The 16,981-nt window shown below is 31.5% G+C and overlaps 1 protein-coding gene across 1 annotated transcript in view; it reads left to right on the plus strand.

The window, feature by feature from the left end:
* Nucleotides 1–1,385: 1,385 nt before the first annotated feature.
* LOC113392301 (GTPase-activating Rap/Ran-GAP domain-like protein 3) overlaps nt 1,386–16,981 on the plus strand; it is a 133,898-nt gene continuing 118,302 nt past the window's right edge. Inside the window, exon 1 of the mRNA XM_026628658.2 lies at nt 1,386–1,493. Within this exon, the coding sequence (XP_026484443.1) occupies nt 1,493 (1 nt within the window). The 5' untranslated portion in view covers nt 1,386–1,492. The remainder of the gene's footprint in view (nt 1,494–16,981) is intronic.

Here is a 16,981-nt window from a genome sequence, read left to right on the forward strand (position 1 = left end):
GACGATTCAAAAGTATTTGTAAAAGCCCACTTGAATAAAATATATTTTGATTTGATTTGATTGAAAAGTATTGCAGAACTAGACAAAATCGACACTAAATTATTTCAAATTGATCTCAGACTATATAATGTATGTATGTATTACATGGCCTGAAAAGTCCCGGGCGTAACACATATATGGTGCTAGTTTTATTTCATCTACCTCTTTTGCAGTTAGTACTAATCTTAAAAAGACAACTGTTAAAATTTCATGATATTCTATTCATTAGTTTGTGAGTTACTTTACTAAGAGTGACGCTACTTTTGTTATTTTCAAAACAAACACAATTTCGTGTTTTAATTTTAAACTGCTTCTGACGACAAAAAGTAGCGTTCAGACGAAGCAATATCTTGGAAAGTGTCATGGGGACTCTGCTCTATCAGAAACAACAATAAACCGTTGGTTTGCTGATTTCACACGTGGTCGTAGAGACACCGATGATGCAAAACGCAGTGTACGTCCAAATGAGGCGGTAACACTAGAAAACATAAAAAAAATGCACAAAATCGTTTTGAATGATCGAAAAGTGAAGTTGTGTGAGTTCGTTGACATCGTAAAGATATCAAAAGAAAGTGTTGGCTTTATATTGCATGAGCATTTGACTATGAGAAGGCTCTGTTTAAAATGGGTGCGTGTTGATGTTTCCCAGCAGTGTTTGGCCATGTTCAAACGTAACAAATCGGAATTTTTACATCGATATGTGACAATGGATGATACATGGATCTATCACTTCACTCCGGAATCAAAACGATCGTCATCTGAGTGGACAGCAACTAGTAAACCTCGTCCAACGCGCCCGAAAACACAACAATCGGTTAGAAAGGTGCATGATGTAAATATTTATCGACTATATCGAGATAGAATATATCGAGAAAAAAATTTTGTTTCATCAAGACAATGCACCGTGTCACAAGTCAATCAGAACAATGGTAAAACTACATGAATTGAACTTCGAATTATTCAAATATTCACCACATTCGCCAGATTTGGCTCCCAGCGACTATTCGAATTCGGAGACCTAAAAAAAATGCACGCCGGTAAGAAATTTCGCTATAATGAAGAGGTTATCGCTGAAACTAAGGCCTATTTTGAGGCAAAAGATAAATCGTTTTACAAAAGTGGTATTTACAAAGCTGCGCTGGAATTAATGCGTTGTTTTTCATGGAAATAACGTTGATAATTAAAGCTAATTTTGAAAAAAAAAACCTTGTTTTCTTTGTCAGGCCCGGGACTTTTCAGCCTATGTATTATATGGTGCTTCCTTCTATGCGTAATTATTGCTTGTATTGCCTGAGTGTTAAAATTTAGCCAAAACTTAACGTAACTTTTATCGTATAACTTTTTTCAGGAACATCACCGTCTTGGGAACACTTCGTAAGAGAATCATTGGTACAAGCGGCGTGGCCAGTAGCCTTGGTGCCTCCGCCCCGACGCGCTTTAACTGTCGATAGTCAGTGAGTAGCTTACTTTAATAATATTTGCTTCCTGTACATATAAAAACGTAAAGTAATTGAATTATCTAATTTCCAACAAAGATTGTAAATTATTATTCTGCCGATAAACAAATGAATATACTTTAAATTTCTGAGTTTCATTTGAAAGGAACAAGCCAATATCGCTTAACGTAGTTTTGATAGAGCCACACGTATATGGATCAAATTTATAGTTCAGGCTGAACTATAGAATGGTTATTAATCGAAGCATCTCATGCGTCCAAAACACTCAGGTCTCGTTTAAGTGACTTAGTTAGCCAAGATATATATATCTATATATTTATAATATATATATATATAAGTATAATTATATACTAGTTGATGCATACTATGCATATAATTTACTATTTTAAATATTATACTCGAGATACATAATCCAAGTTTTATGTTGTTTAAAATCAAAATAAAATCATGACAAAGAATAATATTAAAATTATCTATAATTAATTGTAAATTGGAGCAAAATTATTATTTTCAAAAATAGTATTGTAGCTGGAAATATATTATGTAAATTTTCTTAGTAAAAACGAAAAAGGTGGTAAAAAGGAAAAACGAATATTTAATTAACATTGACCATCAACGCTTTGTTTAAAGGGATTAACTTGGGATTCATTTATTTTAAGCGTTAGCACAGCGTACACTTTTACGTAGCTGAAACGTTAAAAAAATATTAAAACAAAATTGTCCTATATAAAATGATAACTAAAATTGCCCGTTGATAAATATTGCTGTGCCTACATTCAACAGTTAAGCTCTATTTAATATTCAGTAAGGTCTCACAAAGAGGTCAACGATTTCGTAGCTTCTAGCGGAGTTCGTAAAATATTTTTTGTTTATGATACAACTTTGGATGAGATAAAAATTTTAGACTTCAATTTATATACATAGAAAAAGGGTACTTATCTATACTAATATTATAAATGTCTGTCTCTTGTACTTTCGGCCAAACCACTGGATAAAATTTGATGAAATTAAAAAAGCAAGCTTTAACCCTAACGATCGACACCTAGAACGCAAGCGAAGCCGCAGGCATCAACTAGTATTAACGCCAGAATACGCTAATCTCAAAAACTATTGTGGGGATTTAAATTATATTTTGACTAAGATTATTAGTTTGTGCAAATTAGCTAACACTATCATGATATTTTTCGATTAAGGTGGAAAAATCGTGCAGCTTGAGATATTTCATGACGTGCGTTGTGAAAATCGATAAAATAAATATGTAAATAATTAAAGCTGTCTTCAGGCAGATCTAAATAAAATTTAGTAGTCTATGTTTAACTGAGTAAGTGTAGTTGTAATACCAATCCTGCAATGTCAAATTTATAGATATACTATATAATATAATTATATAATTATTTATGTATATAAAATAACAAGTCACGACTGACTGATTCATCATCGCCGAGCGTAAACTATTAATGTTGGGGCCTTGAAATTTGGTGAAACATGAATCTTTATTTTTGGGCTACTGATGAGAAATGAGAGATATGTAATTAAGCGTTTCTGGATATTCTACCTCTAAGGGTTGAAATAGGGGTTGAAATTTCGTATATAGGTTAGTCTTGAAGTCCCTCATTTTTTATGTTAGGAGATTGGCGCGCCAATATTGTTACTGAGGAATTTAAGACCTCAAAAATTATGCAACGGCACCAGACTAATATTAAGGGTTCTCTATCGTAATGTCATAGGTTACAGTTATCACTGTACTAAAGGAGAAATAGTGTATATTCCATATAATAATAATATAAATAAAGGCTTTGCTGATATAACGTAAAATTGTATCAAATTTAGGTACCTTTTAAATTATAAAAAATACTAGCTGTTGCCCGCGGCTCCACGAATATCTTTGATACCATCAGAACATCCCTTTAATTTCAAGAGCGTACAGTTCGCGCTTAAAGTATGCTTCACCATGACAATTAATAAAGTACAAGTTCAAATTTCTAAAATGGTCGGACTAGATATAAGAGAAGACTGTTTGTCGTATGGGCAGCTCTACAGCCTGTTCGAGAGTGAGCTCTGTAAGCAGTCTGGTGTATCTTGCCCACGAAAGTCGAACCACAAATAAGGTCTTAAATTAACGTAATATTTTAAATTATTCTGTAATATAATCAATTTCCACGCGAGCAAAGCCGCAGGCAATAGCTAGTGTTATATAATGTTAATCGCTAAAGACATTATAGTTGTGGATTCGAAACGCAAATACAATTTTTTTTGAATTATTATTTGACTGTCTGTCATTCTACTTCTAACAATATTCAGGATGATACAGAAAAAATTAAAAAATCGAAATAGTTCGTAAAATTTCACATTTAAAACCGTAAACAATAAATAAGCGCTATAAACGTTATTATTTTCTGTTATTGTGATAGATAAAAATAATAAGTGATTGTAACTTTTATCAATAATAGAGGCAATATTTATAAGTATAAGAGGTAATTCGTTAATACTCGTAAGCCCAGATAAAGTTTTAATTGTAGGTCAGAAACAGTAGAGTAGGTAACAAAGTTATCATCGTTCAATCATCGGAGGGATCCGATAAATTAATATGCAATCGGCGTTTCTTGCTTTAATGTCACTATATTTTACTGGCTATTCAATTATAACAAGTATCTAACTTATGTTGTAATCTTTTTGCTCACAATTAACTCTTTTTTGACGTTCTAAAATTATGAGATTCTGTAGTTTGGAGTGTTTAGTTTTGTCAAGCCCGTTTGGCAATGTACCATCCACTCTTCACATATTCAACCATATATTGTTGCGTTCCGGTTGGAAAGCTGAGTGGGCCAGTATAACTAAGCAAAGGGACATAACATATTTTTTTATGATTTAGGAAGGTGGACGAGCAAATGGGTCACCTGATGGTTAGTGGTCATTAGCGCCCATAGACAATGGCTATAATAAATATTAACCATTCCTTACATCGCCAATGTGCCACCAACCTTGGGCACTAAGCTGCTTTGTCCCTTGTGCCTGTCACTGGCTCACTTACCCTTCAAACCGGAATACAACGGTGCTGGGTACTGTTGTTTGGCAGTAGAATATCTGATGAGTGGGTGGTACCTACCTAGACGGGCTAACACAAAACCCTACCACCAAGTAAATTAGATTCCAAGGGTTTTCCAACTTTTATGGGTGACCAGTTAGCAGAGGTAGCCTAGTTAAAAGCTTCAAAAAAAATTTCGTAGAAAATTTATAAACCAATTTTTATTCTATTTCACCCCAGGGCCTAAATGTCATTTTCGTTTAAAACCGTATCTTCCAAATTTCTGTTATACGAATATCAGCACGACGAAAAAAATATTATAAAATGGATTTAAAAGTTCACAATCAAGAGGATATTGCGCTGTGTCGTGATTTGTTCAAGTCTCCGTGATAAATAGTGTGTGACCTCCTCTAAGTAGTGATACAAATCAAGACAATGTCCATTTAATAACAATAATATCGAGTTGATAATTATGATATCGTCGTTTGGTTTAGTTTCCTCTATTTGCAAAGGTGAAAGAGATTGACTAAATAAGGCTTTCCAAGTGATTCCAGTGCCTCGAAAGCGAGCACAATTAAACATAAGAAATGTTTTAACCGAACATTAAGTTAATAAAGGAAGGGTTATCGCTTTAGTTAAAGAACATCCACGTCGAAAATTTATTATTCCGTGAGGAGTAATCCTTCCATAGAAAATTATTGCCCGAGGAGTTACAGAGCTTTTGTTAAATATGTACTATCATAACCTCATTCCTTCATTAATCTGTAAACATTACTTGGGAAAGATATAAACTCGTCGATTCTATCTATTGTATATTTTTTAAATTATTATGATTAGATATTTATTACATAAAATATAATGCATTTTTTTTGTCTCATTATAAGTAGTTGCCATCGCACATATTATACATTCGTATAATATCGTAAAAAATATCGAACAATCCTGCCACACACTTTTGTGTCTAACCAAGGAACTAAGATGTTAGGTCCCTTGCGACTATCATTACTGACTCATTCAACTTTCAAACCGGAATACTGTTTTGCGGTAGAATAAATTATGATTCAACCCAGACGGACTTAATGCCATTTAACGTAGAAACATTTATCTAATATATTATTAACCTCTCAAAATGATGATTCTGATTTCATGGGAATATATCAGAGATTAAAATATATACTCCCCCCAGCTATATCTATTAGCTTAAATGGTAGATTCGTATTTTAAAATCTATAACCATTCTTATTACCAATTTTACCATTATTAAAAAAGTCATGTGTTTTTATATATAGCTATATAAATTAAATTTTAATATTTATTTTATTATAATCAACTGATCCGATTTTCCCGCATTTCATAAATTGCTTCGAGCCAAATTTCTTTCCGGAAATCGGGAAGGAATCCTTGGCGATAAACTCACCTGGTTGCTCCTAATGCAACGTTATATTTTCCTTAAACATGTGCCCAATATCATCCACGCATTGAACAGGCTCTGTAAATTCTACTCTGTATGCAAAATATAGGTTTATTTAAGTATCAATAATGATATCCTTTTAGCATTTTTTATACGTTATATTTGTTTACAAGGAATTCGTAAGTAACTCCTTCTAATATATTTTCATTACTTTGTTTACGTCGTACGTTAGTTATGGAAACATTTATGCGCATTTTGTTCTAATTGATCATCGAATAAGTAGTTACGTACAGTCAATGAATTATGTATTCGTCTCATTCTTCATAGTCACTGGTTTAGATAGATCGGTTTTTTTTTGTTACCAGTGTAAGAGTATATCGGAATACAATACTATGTTGAATACAAATATTAAATACTTCGATATGTTTCTAACTTGTTTCTAAATTGCTTAATTGTTTGTTATACGCCAAATATATAATATATGATACATGATCTATCCGAATAAGTAAAGCAAGCTTAAGGAAAGTTAAGTCAAGTTAAGGATATTTAAACATAATACAATCCTTTAACTTTACATGCGTTTCCCGGTATTTTTATTGAATACAGATAGAATACATTTAAGAAATAAAATATAGAATAAAAAATACTATTTTATTAACTTACTTTTAATTACCGTACAAAAACAATATGTAAAACTGCTAAAAAAATAATTTACGGAAACATTGACGTGAGACTCGACAGGTCGGTCCACAATTTCTAATGTAATGGTAATGGATGCAACTGACCATTAACCCACGGGTATAAGCCGATAATCGGCATAAGCGCTACTAACCTCAAAGATACTTAACACTTTTAATTTGAATACACTAGATAGAAGAAGTGGTAATTTAATAGTGAACCTGCGAGTCAGATAAAACAAACACGTTTTAGGAAATCCACAGTAAGAGATCTCTGCGAAATATTCGGACACAGTTATTACTTAAAAGGAGATCTCAATTCATTGTTTCACAATGTAAAGTTTTTTTCTTGACTCTATGGAGACATTGCATGTATGTAATTTCGTATGAGTGGACCAAAGAGTAAATACACACATTTAAACACATAAATAAATAAATTCTCAGATAAATACATAAATAAACTAACAAAAAAACAAATAATATTTTTTGTTTTCAAATCAAATCAAAATATACTTTATTCAAGTAGGCTTTTACAAGTACTTTTGAATCGTCATTTAACAAACTATTTAAAGTAAAGCTACCACCGGTTTAATACGTAGGAGCAATAGCAATATGTATGCATGCTGAAATTTCTGTAAACTTTTACACTTCTTCTTAAAAATAATCTAATGTTAGAAGAAGATTACATTATTAGGATAAATTACAAATACCAAATTTACGAGTATCAATCTTACGCTTTATATAATACTAGCTGTTGAATGCGGCTTTGCTCGCGTGGATATTGAATATATTTACATATTAACTTAAATTATTATTTTAATTTCAGAACTCTTTGTATACCTTTATATTATATACATTATAAAACTTATTCAAGTGTTTTTTTTACATTGTAACTTTTTATATTTCGTTGCAAAGACTAAACCCAAAAAAGCAAATTAACTTTCCAAATAAATTACAGAGACACTCAACCGCAAGTTGTTGCGATTCGAGATTTTATAGTCGCAAAGAACTCCGGTTTTTTCTTAACGCAAAAGTCTCACATGTCGACAAACACTAAAAAAAAAACATCTTTGAATAATATCGTCAATTCTTTTTTATATCTTAACGAAAATCCAATATTAAAAAAAAAACAAATACCTATAAAGGAAATTATGACTATAATTTTCAAGCCCACAATTAAAGAACTATTGGAAATGCATGATAATCTGCAGGTACATTGTTTCTTTTCATATTATAAATGATAGAAGAATATTTCTGAAGGTCGAATATTAATATCGGATAAAAGGAATGTAATAACTTTACTCGGAACACATTTCGTTCCATATCACATAACATATAAATTATACCAGCTACCAAAATATGTGTAAAGGAACTGTAGACGATTTTTTGATAGCCATTTATTCCGTGAGAAAAACACAGATTACTCTTTTGTCTGTATTAACATTATAAATACGAAAGTAACTCTGATTGTCTGTTTGTCTGTTGCGTTCACGGCCAAATCACAGAGCCGAATTTGATACATTTTATAAAAATTATCGCTCAAGGCCTCATTGAAGGAATGAGGTATTGAGCTTGCTTTATGCCAACTTTCATCAAATTCGGTTCCGTGTTTTGGCCATGAAAGAGCCACATTTATAATGTTAATACAGATAAAAAAGTAATCTGTGTTTTCTCGAATTTGTTCGCATCTATCATATTAGTATAGATGTTTTAAAGGGTTGCGATTTGTATCAGATCAATTTTATCCGAAAGTAAGTTCGTCAGTTTCTTTACTAATGGTAATGATGTTTGACGTAAAGGTAGTAGTAGAATAATGTTGATACGTGAAAGACCGGCAGTCTACTGAACCTTTATGAATAAATAGTAGCTTTGTAAGTGACATTGATAGTCTGCAGCTTTCAACCGTGGAAGCAGGTTTTATTCCCCTCGTTCCTGAAATGAATGAATAATATAAAATAATCTCGTTTGTTAGCTAGAACATAATTTAATTGTTTAGCTATAATCCTAAGACGACTGCACATCACTATAATTCCCATGATTCGATATTTAAATGTGTGCGTGTAGTAGTGGAATGTGTTTTAAATAAAATTGAAAATACAATTTCTGTATTTGTAATTTCCTTATAAGACTACATGTATTTAGACCAGTTAGAATTTTACTTAAACTGTTGCTAATATTTTTTAATGAAAAGCTAATAATTGCGGTTTTATAATCTATGTATGTCTTATTCAAAGTGGGTGCAAAATTTCACATTAATCTGTAACGTCGTAACAAATAAACTCACTTTCACATTTGTTATATTAGTTAGAATGTAGTCGGAAGTATTTCATACAGGAGAATTTCAATAGCGGATGTCCCTGTGACACGCTATAAGTTTTACTAAAACATAAAATCGAACGTTGCTTACATTAAATGACGAATTACTCTAAATAAATTTGTTGATTCTAAATTAAGACGTAACCAAAATGGGTATTGTTCTTTGAATCGAGTCCATCGTTTGACTTAATCGCTATAAAGTTATACATCTTTCCAAAGTTATATACTTTGACGGCATCATTAACAATTTGGGTAATTTATCCGATTGTAGGTAGATTAAACCGAAATTAATTACTTAATTTTGCCTTTGGTTCATTAACAATTCTCTTCAAATTCTAATTCATTTGTATATTTAAACGTTAACCGGGACCGAAGTTCGAAATTATATTTGTCTTTTAAAGGGGAGAAAGAAAAAGTTAGAATCATAGACGATTTCGTACTCCACAGTATGATATTCAACAAATGATGGAGTAGATATTGTGTGTACAATATGATCTCTGGTACGTCTGTTAGTAATTATTTTATTCTGAATGACTCGATCTATTAAAGTCCTCTTATATTTATTTATTACCCTTTCATTGTTCGGTTGTCCAGGTGATGGTTATAACAATGTTAGGGTTAAAATTAAAGTAACATATATAATATGTATATATGTAAGTGTCCCACCGCTGGGCAAAGGCCTCGTTTCCTATTGAGGAAAAGGCTTGAAGCTTATTCCACCACGCTGATTACCTTCGGTACAATTTGATCACATGAAAATTAATTGACGCTTCTCCGGGTTTGAACCAGCAATCATCGGTTAAGGTGCACGCGATCTAACCACTGGGCCATCTCTGCTCTCTGAAATCGCTAGGAAGAGATATTTAAGTAATCTCTTCTAAAAAGGAGTATTATGTGTAAATTTAATCTCTTTTTTTTTTGGTATAAAAAAGTTACAGCACGTAAATGTATACTGTATACTATGGGGCAAAGACACCTTTTTTGGAGGCAAACGCTTGGAGATTATTCAACCACGCTGCTACAATCCGCCGAGAAAGACATGAATTATAAACACAAATTACGCACATGAAAAAAAGAAGGCTCTTATTGAAATCAAACTCAAATTAAATAAGTACTACGTTGTCTCTTATTACAGGAAATCTATCTTTTGTTATTCATATGAACACTAAAGGCTGTATCGGTATGAAAACTATGACCAGACTTCGTATAATAAACTTCATTTTTTAAGTTCCATTAACTCTTCCCTCTTTTTCATATTTAATTTTCGTTTAAAGCCCAGCGAAGCGGGCGGGTAACGGTTAATAATATTATAATATATATAATATTTTAGTTTCAATAACAAAGGTTTCGTATCCGAATCTCAAAAACAATTTGCAAGGAAACGAGCATTTTCCAAGCGCGTGAATCTGTCGCTTCATGGGGTTACGTAATGAAATATTATATAACAGTATAGGTTAAGTTAGGTGAGGTTTGCTTGTCATATACATATGTACACTCACTTTATTGTGTAATACTGAACTAATTGGTTTACTGTTTAATAACCGATAAATAATTATATTAGAAAAAAAAAACACTGAAAAATACAATATAGGATTTAATTCCGTACCAATCTGTTATCGACGTTAAAGGAATTATAATAGGCAAAGTTATTATAATAAAAAAAAATCGTATATTTTATACATCAAATACAAAAATACAATTTAAATGATTATTCGATTTAGTCATTACGATGTACAGTATCGATACTTTAGTCGAATGGTTTATTGTTTTAACCCTACGTTTGTAAACTAGCCGACTTATTCAGCCACTATCCTCTACAACTGATAACTCAATTTCAATACCTACGATGTTCCGAGTGTACTAACATTGTTCCGCGTTCAATACGGTCACGTCGGATAGTACTGCGTGACACTTAATTTCCGTTCTGTTCGTGAATGTACATAGTGCAACGTGTCGTATAATCTGATAATACATTCTGGTACCTATTGTGTACATGAGTGTCAAGCCTGCGCTACGATGTTGCATCTGTTACGGCTTGAGCTCAATACATATTATATAGAACTATAAAAAATATTTTGCAATCAAGTTTTTTAGCACTGTTATTGAAATTACGAATAATTTGCTTCATACAAAAATTTGTTTATATGCATCAAATTAAAACAAAATAAAATATTATTCAATAAGGCTGTCGCGAGTATTTAACAGGATTAAATGAAAAATTAATATTAATATGTATAAATAATATTAATATTAAATTGATAATTCTCATTGTCATTATTAAGGGAAATTGTAATTTATTTTTTTCAAGTAGGCTGTTGCGAACATTTTACAGGATTAAATATAAATAAATACTTATAATTCTCATTATCAAATTGTAATTTATTTTTGTTTCTCTCTTGTAGTAACACGAGTATAACAACTCAGAAATAATATTCTGCTTATCTTGCGCTAGTTCTTTTAGTAATTATTTTTTGTTTCACCTTTGATTTTATCATACTAACATTAGAAAAATTGGCGGATAGATCGGTTGACTGCAAATATATCGTTGGATAATATCCTTATTTAACCATACGAAATCGGGATGGGTAAAATAAACATTGAAATATACAAACACAAAAAAAAAAATTTAAATGAATTGTTAATATTCTATATTTCAGAATATATATGTTTAATTGTATAATGTTAATATATGTAAATTGATAAGGGAAAAGAAGTAACATTTGAGCTTCGAGAATAACCCACAAGGTTATTTTCGCTAGAATCTTCTTTCCAAGCAGGTTGTGCTACATTCAATTCGATTTTGTTAAATAAGTAATATATAAAAGTGCTCATTAATAAGATTTTCAATAATATTTATCTTGTCTTTATCCATTTATAAAAGTAAATTTCTTTTTTGTCTTGGTATCCAATTAATACATTTTTCGTCGGATTTATTCATTAAGACTATCAGTAGATATTACACGAACAAGCTACATTAAGAACATCTAATTAAACACAATTTAGTCCGTAAGGTAAATTATTTCAAGAATGTCTTTCAAGATAGCTATCTTAATAACATGCACATTAAAAATAAATCAACATTAATAATAATCAAAGCAAATAAACCTACGTTGTACACAATAAAATAAAACTATTATTTATTTTTACATACTATAAAACTGTATTTATTTTACTAAGGCGATGACTTATTACCCTCTGATGTGAAATTAGTACGTCTCCTATGCTTATAGACGTTGGGAACGTGTGAATTTTATAAAACTAGTTTTCGTCCGCGGCTTTGTCGGTTTGCTAGGCGTGTTAGGCGGTCGTATGTTTTAGGTACAAAAGAAAGCCTATTACCATCGTCGGGATTCAAGTTATCTTCATACAAAATTTCACCAAATTGCGGAGTGACTTTTGTATTTATAATATTAGTATATATTTCTTATTATATAATCAATGCACTGTCGACCTGTACACTTGTCCTCAAAGTGCGCCTCTCCACGCTAAATCGGCATGCATTAGATGACTGAGACTCCTACTTACAAGATGTCTTAAATGTGAGTGAGATGACTAGTGTAAGAATAAAAACAACAAAAAAATAATACAAATCAGATTATATTTGTTAATAATTCATTACACTTCCCCTCATAATTTAACATGAAGTGGCGCGCCGTCTTGAATGAATGAACTATATTACGTTATTGTATATCATGTGACTGTAATTGTGTTGACTCTGTTCGAAACGGAACATTGTAACTAAGAATAAGATGTCAGCAAGTATCTTTGGGCGATATGCTATTGTTGAGTGCGTAAATCCACCGACATAATCAAATTCCTATAACCGGGTATATGCATAAAGCTGTTCTGAAAAACAAATTTAGATCTGTATAAGCAGTGCTTGAAAAAAATGTAAAAATCTATTTTGAGACGGAATATAAACTTTCTTTCGAAACTATTCTTCAACTCTGATTGAAATTCTTACAATTTATTTATTTAAAAGCACAGACTTCTGATCAAGCGTTTCATGTTACTTATTTCATTCGGAAACTTAGAACTTGATTACATTTGATTAAATAGACGCGGCGTTAAAACTTTGAAAATGGAATTGATTTAATAAAGTATGATTCATCATTTAAAAATATTTCGTTATTTTAAATCTAATATTTGCTTTCCTGTTAATTGAAATGTCAATCATTTCAATGACAGACAGATGCGTCAGCATGGAATTCACATTAAAACAGCTCGGATATTTATTTGAGTCATCAATAAATTCTTTTGACGGAAGACTAATTTTGTCGTGAACGAAATTCGAAAACAGTCAAAAGTAATCTTAGCTGTTATTAATATTAACGTATGTTTGTTATTTGTTTTATCATAAAATGGTTATGAAGATCAAAACAAAATTTCTAATTTTATTCGTCGTAAGATTAAATGGTCACTATAACGAGTGAAAGTATACCAAAAGCACGTTCCATTGAATAACGACATGTTAAATAATTATATTTTTCATTAACTATAATTACTTAATACATCGTTTGAATATTTGTGGTGACATTTGATATTCAACAACTTTACTGTATTTTATACGTATTGAAGGTGCCTTAAAAGGCACATCGATTTAAAAAAGTGATATATTCAGGCGTAAATATCCGTAAGTGAATGGATACCTATCAAGCGAGGCGACGATGCGTTAGAACACAATCGTGGAAGACAGATGCTTCTACTATTTTCTCCTCTCTGAGATCAATATTGGGAGTGTAAAACAATACACTTATAAACCGGGTTAGCTATTGTATCCGTGTACTGGTGGAAAGTATAGAAAGACGGTATTTTTATCGCTTAGAAGAATATGCTAATTTGTCGAAAAAAAAAATGTTATAAATGGTAACTGGTTTCGTTTCCCCGTACCCACTCGCACTGCAAGAAATATAAGAAGTGTAGAATTGCTAACATTATGTACAAAACTCTTATTATTCAGAATCGTCATGGACCGAAGCAAATTACACGAATTAATTTAAAAAAATCGAATTACAATTATTTTAATAAAAACTTCATTACCCAGTGTTTGAAAAAGGTCGTTCATATTTTTTTCATCAAATATATTTAACATCCGCTTAGTATAAAATTGTTTCTCCGAGATATAAAGTCGATGCGAAAAGACCCTAACTCAGTTCCTTCCATTAATCAACCTAAAGCATGGAAGCATTGTATAAATTACAATGAATTTAATGTTCAGCGTTGAACAAATAAGGTTTTCTCCGCTAGAAACAAACGCGTTTCATAAAATACATGTAATATTTGCGATGGAAAGCACATTTGTTTGCCTGTATAATGCATTTAGAGCGTAACTTATCTTATAAATTATATTTTAGTCTTAAGAGCGCTTGCCTTGAAACTGCTGGATAATGAGGCAATTTTATTATGATTCCTCTAGCGTATTCAGTTTCGCTATTCTAATCTTATTTCATGTATATATCTTGATATATCATATATCTATGTTAGGATGCAATCATAAAACCATATAATATTTAGCTATCTCATTAAATAAATAAACCAATAGTCCAGATTTATACACAACGTACTACGCATCCGAATATACAGCGTTCGTTTTTAACTTCGGGCTTTATTTAACGCAATTTTTTTACAGATCATTTTTTTTGTGACCTGCAGTGCGATACTATAAGTAATCGCTTCGTATGTCACTCGTGAAACGTTGAAAACTGACTTACTGTGATACGACATTTTGATACGTGTGTCCTATAAATTTAATAATTATTATAGTCGATATCGCATATCACATTCTGACATTTTAAACTCGTGTTCTGCGGTCAATTTCGAGTTTCTTATTACAGAATAGCCTAACTGCTGCACTTCCACGGTTTCGTTTCATTTAAACAGCTGGTCGTTGGTAATCTTGGTAGTCCAGTATTTACCAATAATTTGTCGAAGGCATAATGTGTAGACATAAAGATTTGAATTGCTACGGGATGGCTTGTACAGCACTCCGAATTCATATAGCAAAACAGGCTATACGTTGGACTAGAATAATTTTAGTTTTATTCGACGTGTAATCATCATCATGCATCATGGTCTTCGGTTAAGATACGGTATAAGAAATATGTACCGGTATCTGTGATTGGATTATGACAAAGATTATAATATATTAAATAATATGTAGATTGTTTAATCGCAAATGGGATGACTAGCTAAATCACGTGCTAAGTATTTAATACTGTTAAATAATATAAAATTTAATACATTTTTTAAACTTTGTTATTGATGCTAATCGAACATTATTCAAAATAATACATACGAATATAGTACACGAGGAATTGGAAAAAATTAGGTCGCCTACTCTTTACCTTTATTTATTTATTTATTAATTCTTTATTGCACCCAAACTTAAAACTAAAACTTACAATTTTTAGTTTTATACAACTCTGAATTTGCAAGGTACTACGGGCGTTAATATTATTATTATTTTGTAGTTTCTTTATGAAATGTAACTTTACTTTATTCTCTAGTAGTAGGTCGCCTTGTCAAAAGTGTGTCGCACCCATGGCTTAGATTTGCCCAATATAGTCTCTTACGTATAATACAAAGTCGACGCTGTCAACGTCGATGCGATAGGAGTTAGGCTACATACTTTTTTCTTCCGTACAAAAATACAAATAAACAACGTCTTCGGTCTGGTATCCCGACGAAACTGTAACCGCCCCCGCTAGGTGAAAGAGAACCGTGAAAAACTTGACGCTAAGAGGGCAACGTATGCTTGTGGAAAGGCACTAAAGCTATCAGCTGCACGTTGAATATGTTCTGTAACAGTGCCTGCCCAAATTTTGTGATTCCAGCGCGAGCTAACATAGTGCATCTTATATGTCTTAAACGACTTTCCTATTGAATATTGGCTTTTTCGTTTCCACTTGTATGTAGACCCCAGCAATTTAAAATCTAATAAATAATATGAATAATAATAAATATTTTAAAAATTAACGCAACACAGCTTTTAGTCCTAAAGGTAAACAACACAATACGGAATTTTTACGAATCGTTACAATATTTTTTTTGGTAGCTAATCTCCCGCGTTCACCGCCTATTTTCATTTTATTCTGATACCATTCTACGTTAGAATCAATGTCCACTGAATATTGTATTTTACATTGTAAGAAGAGGCATTGTTTTACTCAAACTGCTCCTTAGGTATATATTTTTTAAACCACAGAGCATCAAATGCTTTTTTAAATTCGCTAAATAGAATAGATGTAACACGTAAAAAGATATTTATAAATAAATAATCAACTTCAGATTATGATGCGTTAAAGAACAGTAAAGGCAAAAACGGCAGCGAGGTAGAGACCCAGCTCGTCCAGACAGCAGACTGACTTGTAACTAGACGGAAAATTGAGTCAATTTGACATTGCTTATTCAAAGGAGTCGGTCGGTGTATCTCTCAATCGTCAACTCAACATCGATCGAAACGTTTAAAATGCTTTTAGTTAGTCACATAACACGTTTATTATCATTTTTGAGATAAAGCACAAACTCTTTAACGATAAAAAAAAGTTCCAAAACTAATTGGAATTTAAATAAACTTTACGTCAGTCGTCACAAAAAAGATTATTTATATTTAGGCTTTTAATATTATACGTGATCACTATATCTTAAAATTTAAGGTTTAGCGAACAAATTCGTGACGATTTTTGCTAGTAAAATATAGAATACAATTTAAAACTCAACATAAAGTAATGTTGACGTTCGTTTTTTGAGATATAAACACTTTTACAGGGCTTCCAAAAGCCCGTAGGCTCTACGTTATGCCAATATTGCCCATCGGTAGTAATAATATATGAGGCTTCCGTAGAGTTTTTTAGCAAAACAAAAATTGTAACTGCTTTTACTAAAAATTGTATTGAATAAAAACAGTAGTGGCATTCTACAAGAATTCACTTCGTATCCCATTTGTAAAATGTTGACAACCGCCTTAAGTTAATACGCCATTTTTAACGTGTAATCTATAAATTTTATCATTATGTATAATTTATATCGCACATTCAGAAATTTCTTCCTCGTGTTC

This window comes from Vanessa tameamea, chromosome 5 (assembly GCF_037043105.1).
Source record: "Vanessa tameamea isolate UH-Manoa-2023 chromosome 5, ilVanTame1 primary haplotype, whole genome shotgun sequence".
NCBI classification, from domain to species: Eukaryota; Metazoa; Arthropoda; class Insecta; order Lepidoptera; family Nymphalidae; genus Vanessa; species Vanessa tameamea.